The sequence below is a fragment of the Lemur catta genome, chromosome 16 (assembly GCF_020740605.2).
Source record: "Lemur catta isolate mLemCat1 chromosome 16, mLemCat1.pri, whole genome shotgun sequence".
NCBI classification, from domain to species: domain Eukaryota; kingdom Metazoa; phylum Chordata; class Mammalia; order Primates; family Lemuridae; genus Lemur; species Lemur catta.
This window is the reverse complement of record NC_059143.1, coordinates 26,305,663-26,325,996: the sequence shown is the minus strand read 5'-3', so window position 1 is coordinate 26,325,996 and position 20,334 is coordinate 26,305,663. Positions and strand designations below refer to the sequence as shown.

Here is a 20,334-nt window from a genome sequence, read left to right as displayed (position 1 = left end):
CACACAAAAACTATTCACCTGAGTAGGGAAAGGGCAAGAAAATAATTAACTGGGTTAAGTCCAGGCAAGCTCTGCCTTATAACCAGTGCTCAGGATCCTCTTTCCCTATGCTCCTTCCCCCAAATTGGCACTTTATTTAAAATGTCCATTCCCGTAGCTAAAATACAGGTAATCTTTCTTTGAAATTTAACACAACGAAAGTTCATTAACCAACATTGGAGTGAGATACAGAAAGGAGACAGCATCTGTGGATGATGGCTTTAATCCACACCTAAATTTCAATTCTTTAAAAACCCAAAATGACTTCTTAAAAGTACTAGTTCCCAAGAAAGGCTTCAAGTAAGATTCTCATACGGGGGCCGGGCGCGGTGGCTCACGCCTATAATCCTAGCACTCTGGGATGGCCGAGGCAGAAGGGTCTCTTGAGCTTAGGAGTTCGAGATTAGCCTGAGCAAGAGCGACACCCTGTCTCTACTAAACATAGAAAGAAATTAGCTGAACAACTAAAAATGTATCTATATAAAAAAAAATTAGCCGACCATGGTGGCGCATGCCTGTAGTCCCAGCTACTCGGGAGGCTGAGGCAGGAGGATCGCTTGAGCCCAGGAGTCTGAGGTTGCTGTGGGCTAGGCTGACGCCATGGCACTCTAGCCCGGGCAACAACGTGAGACTCTGTCTCAAGAAAAGCTTCTCATACGGGTTTCAGCGTGGGCCTGACGGCAGGACTGACAGGCAGGAGGTGGGCCGCGATGACCCTAGGCTGACGCCACGCGCCTGACCACGAGGGGCGAGTCCAGGCGCCCACGGCAGACTCTTGCCTCAACCCAGGCCAGCCTCTTGGGTCTGGGGCGGCAACTACAGCCCGCCCCGAGCACACCCTGCAGGTTCGGCCCCTGAAGCACAAGGGGTCGGGCATCCAGGCACTGCTCTTACCAGAGGGTCATAAAGCACCACAGAGCAGGAAGTACCGAAGGCCAGAAGTCCTCCGGGCCCGGAGCTCCAGCTCAAGACTCCCCGCACCCGGTTTGGGCAGCAAAACACGTGAGAAGTCTCCAGCACGGGGGCCACCATGTTGCTGGCTGCTCAGCCGCCCAGACCCGGACGGGCACTTCCGTCCTCAGAACGGAACTACTAGTGTGGCCGCGACTCCTACGGGCCAGATATCCGGTCCGCGTTTCGGAGGCGACCGAGGGCAGGACTCGGGCGGCCCCGCCCCGGGTGGTGCGGTTCTCCATCCAACGCCGTAACCCCCAGCGCAGGGCCAAGCCCGACCAGAGTAGCTCGGGACCCTCCCGAAGGCCCCGGAGCTCGTGTGCAGGGCGGCGTCAAGAACATCCCGCTGCCCCTTACGGCCTGGCTCCCGGCAGCGGACGGGGCTGGCCTGGGGGGCCTTCGCGAGAGAGTCTCGGGCCTCAGAGCAGCGCAGGGACGCGGAGTGGGTCAAAGTAAAACCTCCAGCTACTCACAGTCCACTTGGACCGCGTCACTGTCTCCCGCCCCTGCGCTGCCCGCGGCGTCGGCGAACACGCGGAAAGCGGATCAGTCCGGGGAGACTGGGTTCCGGAGTCGCCCCGCGCATGCCCCGCAGTCATGGCAGAAGGAGGCGGTGGTTCCCGGCCGCGCGCTGCGCGCGGCAGTGCTTAGTGATTGTCCTCAGGCTCCTGAGCAGCGAGGGGCGCGGCTGCTCAGTGGCTGCGCGGCTGTACCCGCGGGCCGAGGGGCGGCCGGGCCCATGAGACCACCTCTTCGCGCCCCGTAAAGGTTTCCTGAAGAGACCGGCGCGGACCCGCTCCGAGCCTTCCGGACCGCCGGCGGGGAACTGAACCCGAGCGCGGGGCCGGGCCGTGGACGGCGAGACCGCAGAGAGGTGAGTCGTGCGGGTTCGAGAGGGGTCGGCGGGGAGGGCAGCCCCGCGGGCTGGGCAGGGAGGGAGGGCGGCGGAGACAGGGTCCTGCGGACCGGGCAGGGGGACTGCCGAGGGGGAATGCCGAGGGGAGCCCACCGCAGGCGCCCACTCGCCCTGGAGAGCCAGACTTCCCAGTTTGGGGTGCCTAGGTGAGCTTTGGGGTCCAGCGGAGGACTTTTTGAGGAGACGGTCTGTACTCTTCATCCCATGTGCGAGGAAGGCACTGACGTGTTTAAAAAGCCCTTGGAAGCAAAGCTTTGTGCGCTCTTTTCCGTTTTATCCACTCGCCCTTTTCTCCAAGGCCTTTGCATTCTGCTTTCTTTTTCCCCCGACACACGCCGACTTGCAGGGAAGGAGGTCTGCGGACGGGTCCGCGACCGCCCTCGGCATCCTCCCTGGAGAAGGGCTCCGAGCTGCCCGCTGTGCTTGTCCCCACCCACCCCGCTCCTCGTCTGTCTCCTGGGAATGATTTTTAAATGGTTCTCTTTTGTCTATTAAAAGAATTCTCAAAACTTCAGGCCCTGAAGATTGTTCTTTCAGGAGCCTCGTCCTGCTCTATGTACTGTACCTCCATTTTCCACCGCTCCCAGTCTGATAAGCCGCACTTGTGCAACACATGGATCCTAATGAGCATTTCCACATACATTCGTTCATGCGTTTTCCTCGTTCACGGCATCACTGGCTTTTTAGATGAGGTGAAGGACAGCTGACAGTTGTAGAACTAAGTTGTCCCATTCATACTCTTGCTCCGAAACGCGACCTCTGCGTCTCTTATTGGAGACCAGGGTTTGGCCACCATCACCATCCACCATCGGTGCTGGACATCTGCTGTGTCCTGAGCTAACCGTCTATCTGCTTATCTGACCATACCTTCCTCTGCTTAACTGAATTATGCTTTTCAAGCCCCAATTCGATTCCTAACTCCCCTTTGGGGTATAGGCCTTTGGTTCCAAACACTATTGTGTGGATGAGTAACAGTCTGTGATAAAATTTTCACTGGTTTGTAGCAATGTAAGAATGATACAGTGAATTTTTCATGAACTTCAATTCACTTAAAGAACTGTTATTATGCAGTCATTGAAAAAAAGTAAATCACGTGTACTTAGATGACAACTTGTCTGATTCATTGTCAAGTGCGAGAAAAGATCCCATTTGTGTGTTTAAAGTACACATCTACTTGAGTGTGCACAGAAAATATCCTGAGGGTAAGAAACTGGTAAAATTGGATACCTTTGAGGAATGGGATGGGGGACAGGGGCCTTAAGTGGACTTATTTATAAGGAAAATATTACTTTAAAAGTTTTTTTAATGTGAATTTTGATATTATCATTTCTACTTTTTTGACATTCGAAGATTCTTTTATGAAATGATGGTGATGGTGGAGGTAGTTAGGTTTTATTTTGTTTTGAATCATTCTTAACACAGTAAGAAGTTGCCAATATGGCTGTGGCCACATGGATCTCTCCTGTCCCTGAATTACTATTGCTTTTACCCTGCTAATTACAATCTCTTAGCACTCAGCTGTTCTGCAGTTTCATGTGTTTGGGCAATGCAAGGGTAGACCCCAAGACTCTAGTTCTCTATACATTGCCTAGCCCCCCACACTGGCCACACCAAGTGACACTCTGGAAACCTTTATTACTTGATTAGACATCAATCTTCAGCATCAGGTTTCTTAATTCAAATGTTTTAAAAGTGAACCAAGAATTTTTTTTTCTCTTTTCCAGGAAGGTGCAATGGCAAGGAATTTATCAGTAATCTTAATCCTGACCTTCGCCCTTTCAGTTACAAATCCCCTTCATGAACCAGAATCAGCAGCTGCTTTTCCTCAGACCACAGAGAAAATTAATCCAGATTGGGAATCCGGCATTAATGTTGACTTGGCAGTTACCACACAGCGACATCATCTACAACAGCTTTTCTACCGCTATGGAGAAAATAATTCCTTGTCAGTTGAAGGGTTCAGAAAATTGCTTCAAAATATAGGCATAGATAAGATTAAAAGAATCCATATACACCATGACCGAGAGCATCACTCTGACCACGAGCATCACTCTGACCACGAGCATCATTCCGACCATGAGCATCATTCCGACCACGATCGTCACTCTCACCGTAATCATGCTGCATCTGGTAAAAATAATCGGAAAACTCTTTGCCCAGACCATGACTCTGATAATTCAGGTAAAGACCCTAGAAACAGCCAGGGGAAAGGATCTCACCGACCAGAACACACCAGTGGTAGAAGGAATGTCAAGGACAGTGTTAGTGCTAGTGAAGTGACCTCAACTGTGTATAACACTGTCTCTGAAGGAACTCACTTTCTAGAAACAATTGAGACTCCAAAACCTGGAAAACTCCTCCCCAAAGATATAAGCAATTCCACTGCACCCAGTATCACAGAAAAGAGCCGGGCAAGCCGGCTAGCTGGTAGGAAAACAAATGAATCTGTGAGTGAGCCCCAGAAAGGCTTTATGTATTCCAGAAACACAAATGAAAATACTCAGGAGGTAAGATAAGTGCTGTTCATTATTTTAATATACCTGTGTGTCTGTCCTGTCGTTGCCACTCTATCTGTAGTTGTAAACGAGTTTAACATAAAATGGTGAAGTTAATGAAAAGGGAATTTCTACTTTCTTACTAACGCACTTGGCTCAAGGTGTGCCTGCTATGTTGTAAACATTCCTGATACAGAACTTGGGAAATAGTTCTTTGGTCAGCACAGTGCTGCCTGCTATAATTTTTTCTAATATAAAGTGTAAAATATGTATAGGAAGATACTAAGGTTATTTTTAGAGAAAGTCTGTAAAAGTGAGTATTACTAATTAAAAATAGAAAATGAGGGGTTGAAAAAGCAAGAGTTGGAAATCATGTTTTAGGGGAAGGTGTGGCCAAAAGGGCTAAAGAATGCTGAAAAGAGCACTACTACTTCCTTGGCAGAAGAACTGCAGTGATTTGGGGAGCGGTTGAATTTGGAGCAGCTACCAAGAATGTCATGCTGGATGAGTGAAAAATCTGGGCAGTGAGGTTCTGAGTTCATGTGGTTTCTCTAGAATAGACTTCCAGACTGTACATAATTCACCTTGGCTGAGAGACATCAAGAACAAGGAATTAGTTGGTATACTTTAATGAGCAAAACTTAAGTACTTCATTCAAACCAGTATTTGTACAAATTCTAGAATACTAGTGATGGTCATAGCAATAGCAACACTAGTGATGAAGTTTGCTCTGATTAGTATTGGCTGAGAATCGTGGGAGTTTAAAATGTTTTACAGAGGATAAGAAACAGATACTAAAGCTAATTTTTTTTTTGGTGGGGGAGGTTAGATTGTATAGAGGAGTTTCTTCAAACTAAGCTTGTCCCCCAATTAAATTGTTGCAAACATCTACCTGCCGGTACAGGTTTGTTTTATTAAACAGCCTTGGTCTCCACAAGAGTAATCTGCATAATTTAATATTCTCTCATTGTAGAGAATTATTTTGCCAGGTATGTAGACAGAACTGAGCTAAGTTTTTGCAAGTAGGGTCATTACCGGGAAAGTGACATGTCTTGGGCTTGTTTAGGCCAAGTAGGATAGCATTAGTACTAAAGCAACATATTTCTCAATCTCTAATGAACCCCATTTTGAAATTAAAGCTCATTTCCTTAATAGGTTTATACAATGAGTTAACAGGCTTGTGAATCCATTTATCCTCAAGCTTGTTCCACTTGAGGCTTTCTCCCTAAGTGACTGGTGATGTAACTACTTCTCCCAAGAAGTAGGCAGAAGAGGTGAGATACCACCCTTGTGAGACATCGTATTAGTATCTCCAGGTAGCTAGAGGCAAATTCCAAAGTACTTAAAACAAAAGTTAATTTTAACCTGCATTAACTTGAAAAAATAAAGAAGTAGCTTTATTCAGGGAAAGGGGTTGTGTCATCAAGCTACTGTTTTGGATTCTCTAATGGGAATGACTTTTGGTGATTTTCACTGCTTTGTTTCCTTCAGTGTTTTAATGCATCAAAGTTACTTACGTCTCATGGCATGGGCATCCAGGTGCCACTGAATGCAACAGAGTTCAACTATCTCTGTCCAGCCATCATCAATCAAATCGATGCCAGATCTTGTCTGATTCATACAACAAGTGAAAAGAAGGCTGAAATCCCTCCAAAGACCTATTCTTTACAAATAGGTAGAGTTGCCTTTTTATGTAAAAATAATTTCCAGCAGATACGGTTATGTTGTTCTTTTCCTTATATTCTCATCAACCTATTTGTTTTCAGCATAATTCCAAATATAGCATCTTAGTTATTCTCTGCGGTGAATGTGAAGAAAGCAAGCAGATATGTTAGCCTCACCCTTTTTAGAAACCCAGAAAATAAAACTTAGATTATGATTTGTCTGAGATCATCCTACAGGAGGTGTCAAAATCATCTGAAATTTGGGTTTTTTATATCATGTCACATTGTTTGGGAAGGGGGTCAGAGTTCATCTCTGCTTAGGAGCCTACTTCTGGTATGTTCTTATTGATAAGTGAAACTAGGATAAGCTGTGCTATAGTGTAGGGTCACATTGCTCAAAAGCTATAATGAGAAAGAAATAATTGGTTTGTTTACTGAGGAAATTACTGAGTTCCTGGTTTCCTTCTTTTTCTCCTTTCTTTCATTTCTCTTTTTTTGTTGTTGTTCTTTTAACTTTTCTGTCTTCTCTTTTATAATTTAGCTGTTATGGGACTCTGAAAGCTCAGTTCTGGAGTGAACTAGAGTTCATTCTTGGAACCCTTTTTTTCCCTCTTTCACCCCCATCTGAAGAATTTCCCACAAGGGCTTACCTGGATAATTCCTAAGCACCATCAAGTTGTTTGACAGACAACAAGTTTCTTGGTTATTATGCTATTGCCACAGTCCTATTTGCACTGAATTTGTGTTTATTTAGTTTCTCTGCCTTTACATGTTGCTTTGTGTTACTTTACAAAAGTCTCTCTTTGAAGTTTATTTAATTGTATGATTTTCCTTTGTTTTGTTTGACAGCCTGGGTTGGTGGCTTTATAGCCATTTCCATCATTAGTTTCCTGTCTTTGCTGGGAGTTATCTTAGTGCCTCTCATGAACCGAGTGTTTTTCAAATTTCTCCTAAGTTTCCTTGTGGCATTAGCTGTTGGGACTTTGAGCGGTGATGCTTTCTTACACCTTCTTCCACATGTAAGTACGGTAATTTATCCTATTAGTGTTTTATTAGTCAACATTGAAAAAATATTTTTTGTTTGTATTAGAATTCTTTATGTTGATTTGTATGAAAAGTTAGAAATTTTGTTTAGAGAAGTTGATTTTAAAATATATTTCATAACTTACAGTGAGCTATGTGCCACTGGACTCCAGCCTAGATGACAGAGTGAGACCCCATCTCAAAAAAAATTTTTTTTTTAAATGAATGCCACATTCCTCACTATATGTCATTGGGGGGAAATATATATATATATTTGGTCACTGAAAGCTGCATTTTTGTGGTAGATCTTAATACATGTTCATGTATTTTGCTTTTCTTTTTAAGGGAGTTTACTAAATATGGACTAATTTAACTTTTTGGTACCCTTAATAAAAGGAGACAAATTCTGCTCAGATATTAGTACTATGACAAACAGCAAGTGTGAATTATTTGCTTACCTGTTAGTATAATTGCCACAGAGATAAAATACTTGACCCTTTATGTATCCAAGAAACTTAAAGAAGTTTTCTTCAGAGTTGAATTTATGTGTGTATTTAGAGATTTACACTTCATGACACACAAAACAAGTTTGGTCAAGTGAATTTTCTTTTCCATTAAATACTAGGATGGGTGCTCAGGCAGAAAACATTTGGCTATGTCATTTTTTAAATTTCTTTTAAAAGTTTTCAGGTAAGTGAGAAAAGGAAATCACTCCATTCCTAGAGCACTACAAATCTCCTGTTCATTCAGTAGTGAAAGAACACTATTTTGCTGTAACAAGCTCTCTGACCACCAGACGGCAGATATTCAGGAATACCTGCAGCACAAAGTGGCATGTATACTTGCTGTACTTTGTGGCTGACCCACCCCCCGAGTCTCACCTGTGTTAGTGTGCTCCACACCAATTCCCTAACATGCAGTAGCAGTAGTTACTTCTGGGCTCAGTGTTTCAGTGCATCAGAGCCCATGCAAGCTGCTAGGGCTATGCACCTGGATCTCAGATACCTGCCAGGGCCCATCACTACAGACTAGGTAGGCTTTGTACAAGACTGGTCGGATGACACTGGTATGGGCTTTTCAGTTGGGAATATTAATATAAGCAGTAGATACTATATGCCCATTAAATCTAACAGTTCCATGTTATTTGTGACCATGGTAATGTGTCAAACATTGAAAATACTACCTATATATTATGAGGGCCACTGGGGAATATATCTGTCTTTACACTGAACAGACCCACTCTATTAAGTGCCATAGTACATTATATACATTAAGTTCTAGATAGCTAGCTGCTTAATGGTCATTTTGTTTTTAACGTACTGAACTTTCCCTCAACTCTGAAGTACCTGAAAAACTGCCTAATTCTGAATGATTTCACATTGGATCTTACTGTCTTGGCCAACTTTTCTGATGTGTGAAACTAATGAATTTATAAATTACGTATCATTTTGCCTTTAGTCTCATGCAAGTCACCACCATAGTCACAGCCATGAAGAACCAGCAATGGAAATGAAAAGAGGACCACTTTTCAGTCATCTATCTTCTCAAAACATAGAAGAAAGTACCTATTTTGATTCCACATGGAAGGGTCTGACCGCTCTAGGAGGCTTATATTTCATGTTTCTTGTTGAACATGTACTCACATTGATCAAACAATTTAAAGATAAGAAGAAAAAGGTAAGAAAAAGTATACTAGGTACTTACTGTGTACCAGATATTTATTTATACTAGTACTGTAACTAGTTTGTTAGAGTAACATGTCCAGATTATATGACATTTATTTGAGAGAAGGTTCAGTCCCCTTGAAGTACTTTTTGGTCTCAGAGGGATTCATGTACAGCATTTTTGTATCTTAATAACACTGGAGATTTCTATCTTCAGTATTCCCTTAAAACTCATGAAAGGATAAAAAAGGCAAGGATAAAGATAAACATCTATATAAATGACTGAACAAGGTACTAGCAGGGCCTTGAAGACCAGAAGTATCATGGATACACTGTCAATATTTATTGGTGGTTATGATTATTGTGATTAATTTTAAATCATCCACCCAGTAGCTGAATGTTCTATTTTGTTTCAAAGGGTATGTGACTTTCACAAGCTGGCCCTTTGCAAATTGGATCAGAAAATAGTATGAAGTCACACACTAGGCTCTTTATTTCTGGTAAAAAAAAGAAAATACCTTTGAGTCTACTACTTCTTATCTGATGTGATGAGGCAAGTCAGTCAAAAGACTGTCAGGAGACTTTTTAAAATGGTATATGCATGTCTTACATTTTAATTTAAGCTTAAAACATCTGTATACTCATATTCTGCCTGTTTATCTTTGAGTTGTTCTGTATTCTGTATCATCATCTGTTTTTCTTTTTTTTTTTTTTTAACAGCCATGCTGCTTCATCTACAATTTCCAATTTTGGTTTCTCTAAAATTGAACAAGAGGTTACACACTTGTGAAGCTATTCTGAGTGTAGAATCTAGATTTTAGAAATTAAAAAAATTTTATACTGTGGTAGCCTTAACATAATTTGATAGCTTTTTTAGCATCTTGCCTTTGAATCTTTAAAACACCTTTTGTGTTCATAGAGCAACTATTCTCACCATCATTTCATAGTTTGAGCAGTATGTAATTAAATTGTGCAGTGACAATAACAAATATGACTGGTGTGAAGAGGTCTGAAAACTAACACAGTTGGTTCTTGCTGAGCATAGAGCTCACTGTGGGAAACAGAAATGTGTTTATAAATAGGAAAGTGGCCTCCTTATCCATCCTATGACTATTTACCCTTAGGGATTTTATATTAACTAAAATCTCAAATTGAAAATTTTGAACTCTTTCCTTAGTGAACATAAATTTAGAGGGAAGAAGTCAAATAAGAATAGTTTACTCACAGAAGTCATCTCCTGTGTTCCCGTTGTCCAATTAGTGCTTCACTTGGACTGGTTTGAAGATATATCCTACTTCTTCTTTGTCTTTTTTTTTTCTTTTCCTTTTTTTAGAGACTGGGCAGGGTCTCACTCTGTTGCCCAGACTGGACTGGAATGCAGTGGCATGATCATAGTTCACTGAAGCCTCAAACTCCTGAGCTCAGCCTGGGACTAGAGGCCATGATGCCTGGCTAATCTTTCTATTTTTAATAGAGACAAAGTCTCACTCTTGGTCAGGCTGGTCTCAAACTCCTGAGCTCAAGCGATCCCCCCGCCTCAGCCTCCCAGAGTGCTAGGATTACAGGCGTGAGCCACCATGCCCGGCCCCATCCTACTTCTTTAAGTTTTCTGGAATTCTTAACCTTTCTAAAAAATGATTATGGGGGGTGGTGGGGCCTTGGGGCTGGGTTGTGGTTTTCTTTACTGTGTTTCTAGTTCAAATGTCGTAATTTATTTAATATTCTTATTTCACATTAGTTTTGAAATTTTACCTAAAGGTAGCTTTTCTTTAGCCTGGCACTCTTTAACCTGGGACCCTAAGAGATAGGGTCTCTATTATCTTATATAGAACAGTTTTTTTTCAAGCTCCAGGTTATTAGTGAGTTATAAAATCAACTTCTGTTATGACCAATATTTTTATTTTTATTTTATTTTTATTTTTTTTATTTCAGGATATTATAAGGGTACAAACATTTTGGTTACATTTTATGTCTTTGCCTCACCCAAGCGAGGATTAGAGGCGTGCCCTTTCCCTCTACAATGCTCACCACATCCATTAGTTACGAGTTTACTGCCCTTCCCAACCCCTAATCCCTGGAGAATATTACTACTATGTGAATGACCAATATTTTTAAATGCAACAATAATTTTATAGGATATTACATATATTACTGTGTATAAATTATGTATATCACTATAGGAGGTAGTCAGAGATATTTGATGATCTCTACTTGAAAATATTATCTACTAGAACATAGGCTCTTAACAGCCAGAACCTCTCTATCTTGTTTACTGGTTCATCTTTTTTTTTTTAACTGCTTTATCTTTAATGCCTAGAGATATTCTACTTCTTTCAGTTCACGGACAGTGCTCGCATTTTCCTGCTTCAGGGCCTTCCCACAAGCTCTTCTTCCTGCCTGGAACTCTGCCTCTCCCCTCCTTCCCCACCAAACTCCTACTTATCTGTATGTCTTAGTATAAATGTTCCATTTTTTTTAAGGGAGCCTGTCCTGAAACTTACTTAGGTCTTATTATTATACACTCTAATAGCTCTCTCTGTGTTTTTCTTTTGTAAAATGTATTGAAAATTGCGATTAAAGAATTATATAATCATGATCTGTTTAAGCCCCCCTGTGGATGATAAGCCTCATGAGACTATATGTATCTGCCAGCACTTAGCATGGGGAATAATATTATAGATGTTTACTACTTACAGAGTGAAAGAACTGACTAAACTGTAAGTTCTAGAATCATACCCAAGGAGAAACAAAGCACCAGCAAAAATGATTTAGGATGCCCTGAATTCATTTGTTTTCATAAATATTTAAGTGCTTTCTCTGATTGATTTGTCTGTTTACCTTTAAAAACTAAGAATGTATATATACCTTATATACTGTTAGAGTTAGAAAGAAATCTCATGTATGGTGATGATTAAGTCATATTTAGAGATGCTGCATAAGAAATCTGTTATTTGTGTGATAAATTTCATCATTTTAAATATTTTCTACATGAGTAGATATGCACAGGCATCATTGTTCAAACAGTAATTTTTATACAACATAGATGTTGCTTGGACTCAGGGACAATCTTTCAAGCGTAGTATTTGGGATGGTTAAATGACCTAGTGATAAATTTAAGGCTAATAGAGACTTATTTGAAATGAGAAAGCATGTTAATGGTGTTTTATTAAAGAAAAAGTGTTTTAGTTTTAATAACTGAAAAACTAAGTATAGTTTCAGGTTATAAAAAGTATGAGAAGTATGGAGTGTCAATGTCCAGAAGAGGCATGGAGAAAACCAAGCAGTTGTTTAGCAGATCACTAAATGCCTGAAGGAAATGCCCCTAGCTGGTTCTAAATTGGTAACCTAAAGTAGAGCTTCTTAATTTTAAAAGGTGAAAGATTTATATGATCTAAAGAGAAATCAGAGTATGAGCTTCTTAATTTTAAAGTGCATAGGAATCCGGGGATCTGGTTAAAACTGACATTCTAATTCATTAGGTCTGGGTGTGGCCTGAGAATGTGCATTTCCAACAAGCTCCCAGGGGATGCTGTGTTGCTTGTATAAGACCGCATTTAGGGTGGGTGACCTAGAGAGAATTCAGGAAGACTAATGGGTGATTTTTCTACATCTCATATTATGGTGGCATTCATTCTTTACCTTTCTGACAGTTAATATCCGTAGGATACACTACTAGGTGCTGTGCAAACAAGTACAGGCTCTGCCCTTAAATGGCTTTTATTCCAGTAGAGGGCTGTTATTCTGCTTTCTTTTTCCATATCATTTGCTTACCCGTTTATTTAAAGCTATACACATAAATTAACTACTTTAAAGTATTGCTTTCTTTTGCTATTTTAGAATCAAAAAAAACCTGAAAATGATGATGATATGGAGATTAAGAAGCAGTTGTCCAAGTATGAATCTCAACTTTCAACAAATGAGGAGAAAGTAGACACAGATGATCGTAAGTCTTTATGAGTAAATCTGAGGGCTGGAGGAAGTTCATTGCTCTGTGATTTGTAGGCAGCTTGGACTATCTGGAAGAGACGGGACCATGTCCTTTTGGTGTTTTGTTTTGTTTTTTAACTATTTCACTTTGTAAAAATTGCCAGTGAGTAGGTTGTTTCTATATACATTACGTATATTATAATATTTACATGTTTTTTCTGTATTTTTTTATTTTATTTATTTATTTATTTTTTGAGACAGAGTCTTGCTCTGTCACCTGGGCTAGAGTGCTGGGGCGTCAGCCTAGCTCACAGCAAACTCCTGGGCTCAAGCAACTGCCTCAGCTTCCCGAGTAGCTGGGATTACAGGCACACACCACCATACCCGGCTAATTTTTCCGTGTTTAGTAGAGACAGGGGTCCTGCTCTTGCTCAGGCTGGTCTCGAACTCCTGAGCTCAAACAATCCTCCTGCCTTGGCTTCCCAGAGTGCTAGGATTACAGGTGTGAGCCACTGTGCCCGGCTTAATTTTTTATTTTGAGATAAATTCATACTTAATAGAAAAATTTCAGAAACAGTGCAAAGAATTCCTATATTCCTATATCCACTTCACTCAGATTCCCCAATTATTTTACCACACATTTGTCATTCTCTCTTTCACTGTCTGCACACACAAACACATACACATTTTTCTAAACCATTTGAGAGTAAATTAGAGACATGCCTCCTTACCCCTAAATACTTCAGTGTGTGTTTCCTAAGAAAGAGGACATTCTCTTATATAACCACAGTTTAATTACCAAAATCAGAAAATTTACACTGATACAATGCCATTCACTAGTCTATAGACCTTCTTCTTTTTTTCAAAACATCTTTATAGTTCCTTTTTATCTCTAGCACCCCCATCAAAAAAAATATTGATCCAGAGTACAATCTAGGATCTAATGTTGCATTTAGTTGCCTCTTACTTTGGGTTTGTTTATACTTTTTCATGATTAGATAGATCATGGGAACGTTTCAAATGCGTCCAAGTACATTAACAAAGCCTTCTTTGTCCCAATGTCTTTTATGTTTATTCCTAGGACCTGAAGGGTATTTACGAGCAGACTTACAAGAGCCCTCCCATTTTGATTCTCAACAGCCGGCTATCTTGGAAGAAGAAGAAGTCATGATTGCTCATGCTCATCCACAAGAAGTCTACAATGAATATGTACCCCGAGGGTGCAAGAATAAATGCCATTCACATTTCCATGATACACTCGGCCAGTCAGATGATCTCATCCACCATCATCATGACTACCATCATATTCTCCATCACCACCACCACCAAAACCACCACCCTCACAGTCACAGTCAGCGCTACTCTCGGGAGGAGCTGAAAGATGCTGGCATTGCCACGTTGGCCTGGATGGTGATAATGGGTGATGGCCTGCATAATTTCAGCGATGGTCTAGCAATTGGTATACATCTATGTATTTGTTCCTTGTTTGTTGACCCTGAAAATGTCACATTAAACACTCAGTCAAATTTTAAAAGAATTGGTTAGTTTAAATAAGGGTACTAGTGACATCAAGATTATCAAATTGTAATTTCTTTTTTTTTTTTGAGACAGTCTTTCTCTGTCACCCAGGCTAGAGTGCAATGGCATCATCATAGCTCACTGCAACTTCAGATTCCTGGGCTCAAGCAATCCTCCTACCTCAGTCTCCCAAGTAGCTGGGACTATAGGCACATGCCACTACACCTGGCTAATTTTTTCTATTTTTGGTAGAGACGGGGTCCCACTTTTGGTCAGGCTGGTCTCAAACTCCTGACCTCAAGTAATCCTCCCTCCTCAGCCACCCAGAGTGCTAGGATTACAGGTGTCAGCCACTGCACCTGGCCCTCAAATTGTTATTTCTTCTTTTACAACTTTGACAATGAAGTACTCAATAAATATTAAATACAATTAAATGCTAGTAACTGTGCCTAGCCCATTACCTAAGTTGTAACTGTCAAAAGTTTTCTTAATTTGCAAGGTTTTAAGATCAGGCTTTAATTTTATTAAGCATCTGTGAGATTTTTTCCTCCCCTATCTATTGAAGGTCTCTTATCAGTAATATAAATAATTTTTATTAAGGTAAAATTATCTTTTCTGTCGTCTTTTATGCTAAAGAAATCTTCATACATCTGATAAGACTAGTTATCAATCTCTATCCAAAGAAGAATTACAGAATTTTTGCTATTGTTGTACCACAATAAGTATTGGGAATACTTATAAATTTTAGTAATTTAGTGCTAGAAGGAACCATGGAAGTAATTACAAATGAGGGAGCTAAGGCATGGAAAGGTGGAGCCACTTTCCACGTTGGCAGTGCTGTTATAGCCAGGCTGAGAGGAGCTCCAGCCTTGGCTCCCTAAGAGTCAGGTGCTCTTCCTCCTATACTGTATTGTGCACAGCATAAGCATTCAAAGGAGGAATGTCCAAATGCACAGTTGTGGTTTATAATTGACAGATTGTATAATGCGTTAGCTTTTTAAAGGGGGAGGAGCTATTTAGAGTCTCCTTATAAGATAGTGAGAGAATGAATGTAAACAAGTCTAATTACATAGTGAATTCCTCTGAGGCAAGTGAAACATATTTCTACTGTAGACAGCTGAGTTTTTTTCTAAATCTTTTAAACTGTTATTTTATTTTCTTGAATAAGTGTTGTATATGGTAGCAGTTACTTACAAGGTTTCTATAAGATCATCTACTCACTCTAAGGCACACCTGCCTGTGCTCCTTTGGGAAATTTAGACCTAATGAAATGTAATCTAATGAAGAGAAATATTACAAAGAAGATACAGAGTTGCATTGGGAAAATTCTATACATTCACAGCCAAAATATAGTTTATTCCTTCTAACTCATTTTATATGCTAATAAGATTTAAACATACACAAAATAATGTAGCCAAATATTTCTGATTGATTTTTACACAGGTGCTGCTTTTACTGAAGGTTTATCAAGTGGTTTAAGTACTTCTGTTGCTGTGTTTTGTCACGAGTTGCCTCATGAATTAGGTAAGAGAAATACGTAAAATGTATTTGCCAGGTGGTTGGAACATCCTAGTGTCACTGGCTTTTGCTAATAATAGTTCCAGCAAGCTTCTTCATAACTTCCATGCCTTGTCATAAGTCTGCTAACTTAGCTAGCTTTCTTTTCTTACTGAGCACAAGTTTGTTTCCTGCTAGAATTCTAACCCCACAGGTATGAGTACATAGTTCCCTATGTGGGGTTACCAAAGAGGTACCTGGCCCCCTGTGTCATCTTCTCTTCCCTACCAAACATCTTTCTATACCAGCATACTGGTGACATGAGTGATCATCTTCATGTACACATTGTAGATAAGACTATAGGAAACAAAGGAATCATCTTCCATTAACAGAAAGAAGTTGGGGAAAAAATCTCATTGGAGCTGAAGAAAAGGGAAGTTGATGAATTGTGTTTTGAATATTGTTCTTCTTTGTCATTAGAACTTAAAACCTTCCCTAGTTCTGGATACCAGTTCACATCCTTGTTTTTCTTCTTATGGAGACCTATTCACACACCCCCAACATCATTTTCACTTTTATTATTTGCCAGGTGTTCAGCCATTCAGAAGGCCTCCCATCTGCCTGCTCAATGTTTCTAATCTTCAACATCTAATTTATGTTCCCCATTCCAGATCTTTCATGCCACATGAAGCCTTTCAACTATTTCCATCTTCATGTATCTCTTTTCTCCTTTTATAACTGTAACATTAGATGCATTAGCTCTTAATTCTATATTGCCTTTTAATTTACTGATATTTTATGTGTGTTCTCCACCTTCCTCTCCCTTCTTTGTGACCAATTATAAGCTCCTTGAAGCCAGTGCAAGAGCACAATAGTAAATTTGTGGTATTTATAATTCATTGACAAAGTATGTAAGCCTTAAGAAAACTTTGGCTAAAAGATACCTTAGTTTATAGAGCTGTTAGGGTACTTTACTGATTAACACTGCTTTAGCCCTGAGTAATTCGTAATTTTGCTTTTTTTTTTTTCCTCTCTCAAAAAAATTGGAGAATTTTCTTAAATCTGGGAATTCTCTTGGGTATGTGTCTTAAAACTGATTTTTCAATTAATTACTTTTTCCCCTTTTTTTGTTTTTTGTTAAAGGTGACTTTGCTGTTTTACTAAAGGCTGGCATGACTGTTAAACAGGCTGTCCTTTATAATGCTTTGTCAGCCATGCTGGCATATCTTGGAATGGCAACAGGCATCTTCATTGGTCATTACGCTGAAAATGTTTCTATGTGGATATTTGCACTTACTGCTGGCTTATTCATGTATGTTGCTCTGGTTGATATGGTAAGTTTTTAAGAAGTCAAATTACATTATTGACAATAAAATAGAAAACATTCAGTAAAACCTCATTTAAAAAAAAAGTTTTAGACTAAATGCATTAGTGATGAGATGTGATTCTATATTCAAAAAGGTGGTGTGTAAGGTACACAGTTCCCTATGTGCAGTCCTTTAAGGGTATACTTTTTTGGATCGTTAATTACAGGCACACCTTTATCCTGCCTAATTGTGTATCAGGATGCACAAATATATCTTACCCCTTCTGATGTACCTCTTTATTTTTATTTATTTATTTTTTAATAATTTCCTGATCCAGGCCAGGTGCGGTAGCTCACACCTGTAATCCTAGCACTCTGGGAGGCCAAGGCGGGAGGATTGCTTGAACTCAGGAGTTCAAGACCAGCCTGAGAAAGAGCGAGACCCCATCTCTACTAAAAATAGAAATTAGCCAAACAACTACAAAAAGAAAAAATTAGCCGGGCATGGTGGTATGTGTCTATAGTCTCAGCTACCTGGGAGGCAAAGACAGGAGGATCGCTTGAGCCCAGGAGTTTGAGGTTACTGTGAGCTAGGCTGATGCCATGGGACTCTAGGCTGGTCAACAAAGTGAGACTCCGTCTCAAAAAAAAAAAAAATTCCTGATCCATAGGAACTGTGAGATGATGTATCCTAGAGTAGAATCTCAGTAGTCGTACATTGAATTGTCTATAGATCTATAGAAACCCTAGCATAAGCTACATGTTGTTGGCAGGCTGTGTACTTCAGAATGCTTAAAGTTTCCTTATTAATCAACAAAGGAGTCTTAACTTTTTATCACCAAAGTCCTCAAAACAATCCCAGCCAATCTTACTGCTAAAAGTATATTTTATAGTATAAAGTTTTCTATCTCTGAACTGAAAGTGGGCCACATGTTATATTCAATTCAGATATGCAGGCAGTAACTAAAGCAGGAAAATCAATATAACTTTTCATTTTACAATGGAACAAACTGAACCAATACCAATTTTTTATCACTCAGAAGATCATGAATAATCATTGTTCATTAAACTGCTAGGAAATGCTGTGTGATATTATTAGGTAGAGTCAGTTTGTATGTAATCATGTTTTTAAGGAATTGACCCATCGTATACCCAGCTACATAAAAAGCTAGGATACTGTCCTATAAATTCTTCTAAAAACTAATATAATTCTGGAAACTTAAATGTTACTCTTCCCCCTCACCTGCCTTTTTTTTTTTTCTTTAAGGTACCTGAAATGCTGCACAATGATGCTAGTGACCATGGATGTAGCCGCTGGGGATATTTCTTTTTACAGAATGCTGGGATACTTTTGGGTTTTGGAATTATGTTACTTATTTCCGTATTTGAACATAAAATTGTGTTTCGTATAAATTTCTAGTTAGGGTATAAATGCTAGAGTAGCTTAAAAAATTGTTGTCATAGTTTGAATAGGTCATAGGGAGTTGAGTTTGTATGCTGTGATATGTAGCATTTAAAGTTAGTGGATTTTGTGATTTTTGTATTGAATATTGCCATCTGTTATAAAGTCAATTATGGTGGTAACATAAAGGTACGTTTTAATATTTAAGTTATTGTATTTTGGAAATATAAGCTATATGTGCAATTCACCATTACCAGTCTATTGTATAAACAAGGGATTTGGCATGACATGTTCTGTATATTTCAGGAAAAATGTCCTTAATACTTTTTCTAGAACTAATTTAACACAGTAATTCTCATGCTAGACTTTAGGCTGCTGAAGAACTGCTGGTGTTTAGGAGTAAGAATCTGCATGAAGCCTAAGATACCGATAAAGCTTGTACTGAGTTTAAGCCAAGAAAGTTTAAGCCAAGGAAGCCAAGGAAGAAAACAGAAGAATCTGAGCATTGAGGAGGCATAGATTTCTTATAAAATCACAAAGTTTGTTATAATATAGAGGAGGGAAATTTAGATTTAAATTTAAAAAGGCAGAATTAGAATAGAGTACATTCATAAACATTTCTTGTCAGAGTATTAATGTTCTTGTAAAAACACAGCACTTTTCATATACTAATTTAGTTGTACATTTAGCTTTGTATAATACGTAAGTCTAAATATATTTAATGAATTCAAGCAATATATCACTTGACCAAGAAATTGGATTTTTCAATATTTGTGCAGAGATATACCAGATGAGTATAGTGAGTAATTTTTACGTATCACCAGAAGACTTGGTTATTGCCAAGTTATGAATCACCAAAAGTTATATGAATGGATGTTCTGGTTATCTGTTTTGCCAAATGTCAGAGTATTAAAACTTTGATATATGTGAAGACATTAAAACCATACTGAGTGTAATTTGACTTCTTAGATTCAGAAAGTACTTTGGTATCTCTCAGTGCTTCAGTGTTGTCATTGTGAGCAGTTGTCATTTTATATACGGTACTGTAGACGTACTAGGTCAATCTGTGGCATTCTCTAGATGTTTCTTTTTTACAAAATAAATTCCTCTTGTCAGCTCAATGTCTGATTTTCTTTTTTTAAGTGTAGAGTTTAGTAGTTTTAAGTATATTCATAATGTTGTGCAATGATCTCCAGAACTTTTTCATCTTGCAAAACTGAAATTCTGTACCCATTAGACAACTCCCCATTTCCCCTGAGCCCCTGGGAACCACCATTCTACTTTGTGTTTCTATAAAACTGAGATGTCTGATTTTTAAAATTACAATCCAGATTATAATATACTAACAATTCCAAGCTATTGTGAATAATGCTGCTATGAACATGGGTACAGAAATACCTGTTGGAGTCCCTGCATTCAATTCCTTTGGTTATATATATACCAGAAGTGGAATTGTTAGATTGTGTGGTAATTCTATGTTTACTATTTGAGGAACCATCATACAGTTTTCCACAGTGGCTGCACCATTTTACATTCCCACCAGCAATGTTTATAGAGTTTCTATTTTTTAGGCTTTTTTTTTTTTATGATAACCATCCTAATGGGTGTGAAGTAGTGTCTCACTGTGGTTTTGCCTTGCATTTCCCTTATGATATTGATCATCTTCTCATGCACTTGTTGGTCATTTGCATATCTCTGGACAAATGTCCATTTAAGTCCTTTGCTCATTTTAAGATTGGGTTGTTTGGTTTTTTTATTATTAAGTTGTAGGAGTTCTTTATATATTCTGGATATTAATCGCTTATCAGATACGTAATTGGCAAATATTTTATCCCATTCTGTGGGTTACCTTTCTACTCTATTGAGAGTTAATATCCTTTGAAGGACAAAGATTTTTAATTTCAATGAAGTCCAGTTTGTCTATTTTTT

The 20,334-nt window shown here is 39.4% G+C and overlaps 2 protein-coding genes across 4 annotated transcripts in view; one reads left to right on the top strand and one right to left on the bottom strand.

Annotated features, from left to right (window-relative positions):
- Positions 1–1,449, bottom strand: part of ELP2 (elongator acetyltransferase complex subunit 2) — a 38,354-nt gene extending 36,905 nt beyond the window's left edge. The window contains exon 1 of one of the 2 annotated variants that reach the window (XM_045527651.1): positions 934–1,449. In XM_045527651.1, coding sequence (XP_045383607.1) covers positions 934–1,071 — 138 coding nt within the window. In that variant the 5' untranslated portion in view covers positions 1,072–1,449. The remainder of the gene's footprint in view (positions 1–933) is intronic. The other variant, XM_045527652.1, reaches the window with a different exon arrangement.
- Positions 1,127–19,526, top strand: SLC39A6 (solute carrier family 39 member 6). Of its 2 annotated transcripts, XM_045527653.1 has the most exons (10): positions 1,127–1,867; positions 3,634–4,416; positions 5,896–6,079; positions 6,918–7,087; positions 8,550–8,768; positions 12,593–12,698; positions 13,764–14,141; positions 15,644–15,724; positions 16,841–17,031; positions 18,271–19,526. In XM_045527653.1, exons 2-10 carry the CDS (start codon positions 3,643–3,645, stop codon positions 18,421–18,423), a joined length of 2,256 nt encoding a protein of 751 aa, XP_045383609.1. In that variant the 5' UTR covers positions 1,127–1,867; positions 3,634–3,642; the 3' UTR covers positions 18,424–19,526. The 2 variants fall into 2 exon arrangements, with proteins under 2 accessions (XP_045383609.1, XP_045383610.1); XM_045527654.1 differs by lacking the exon at positions 1,127–1,867 and having other exon boundaries at positions 3,634–4,090.
- The last annotated feature ends 808 nt before the right edge of the window (positions 19,527–20,334 follow it).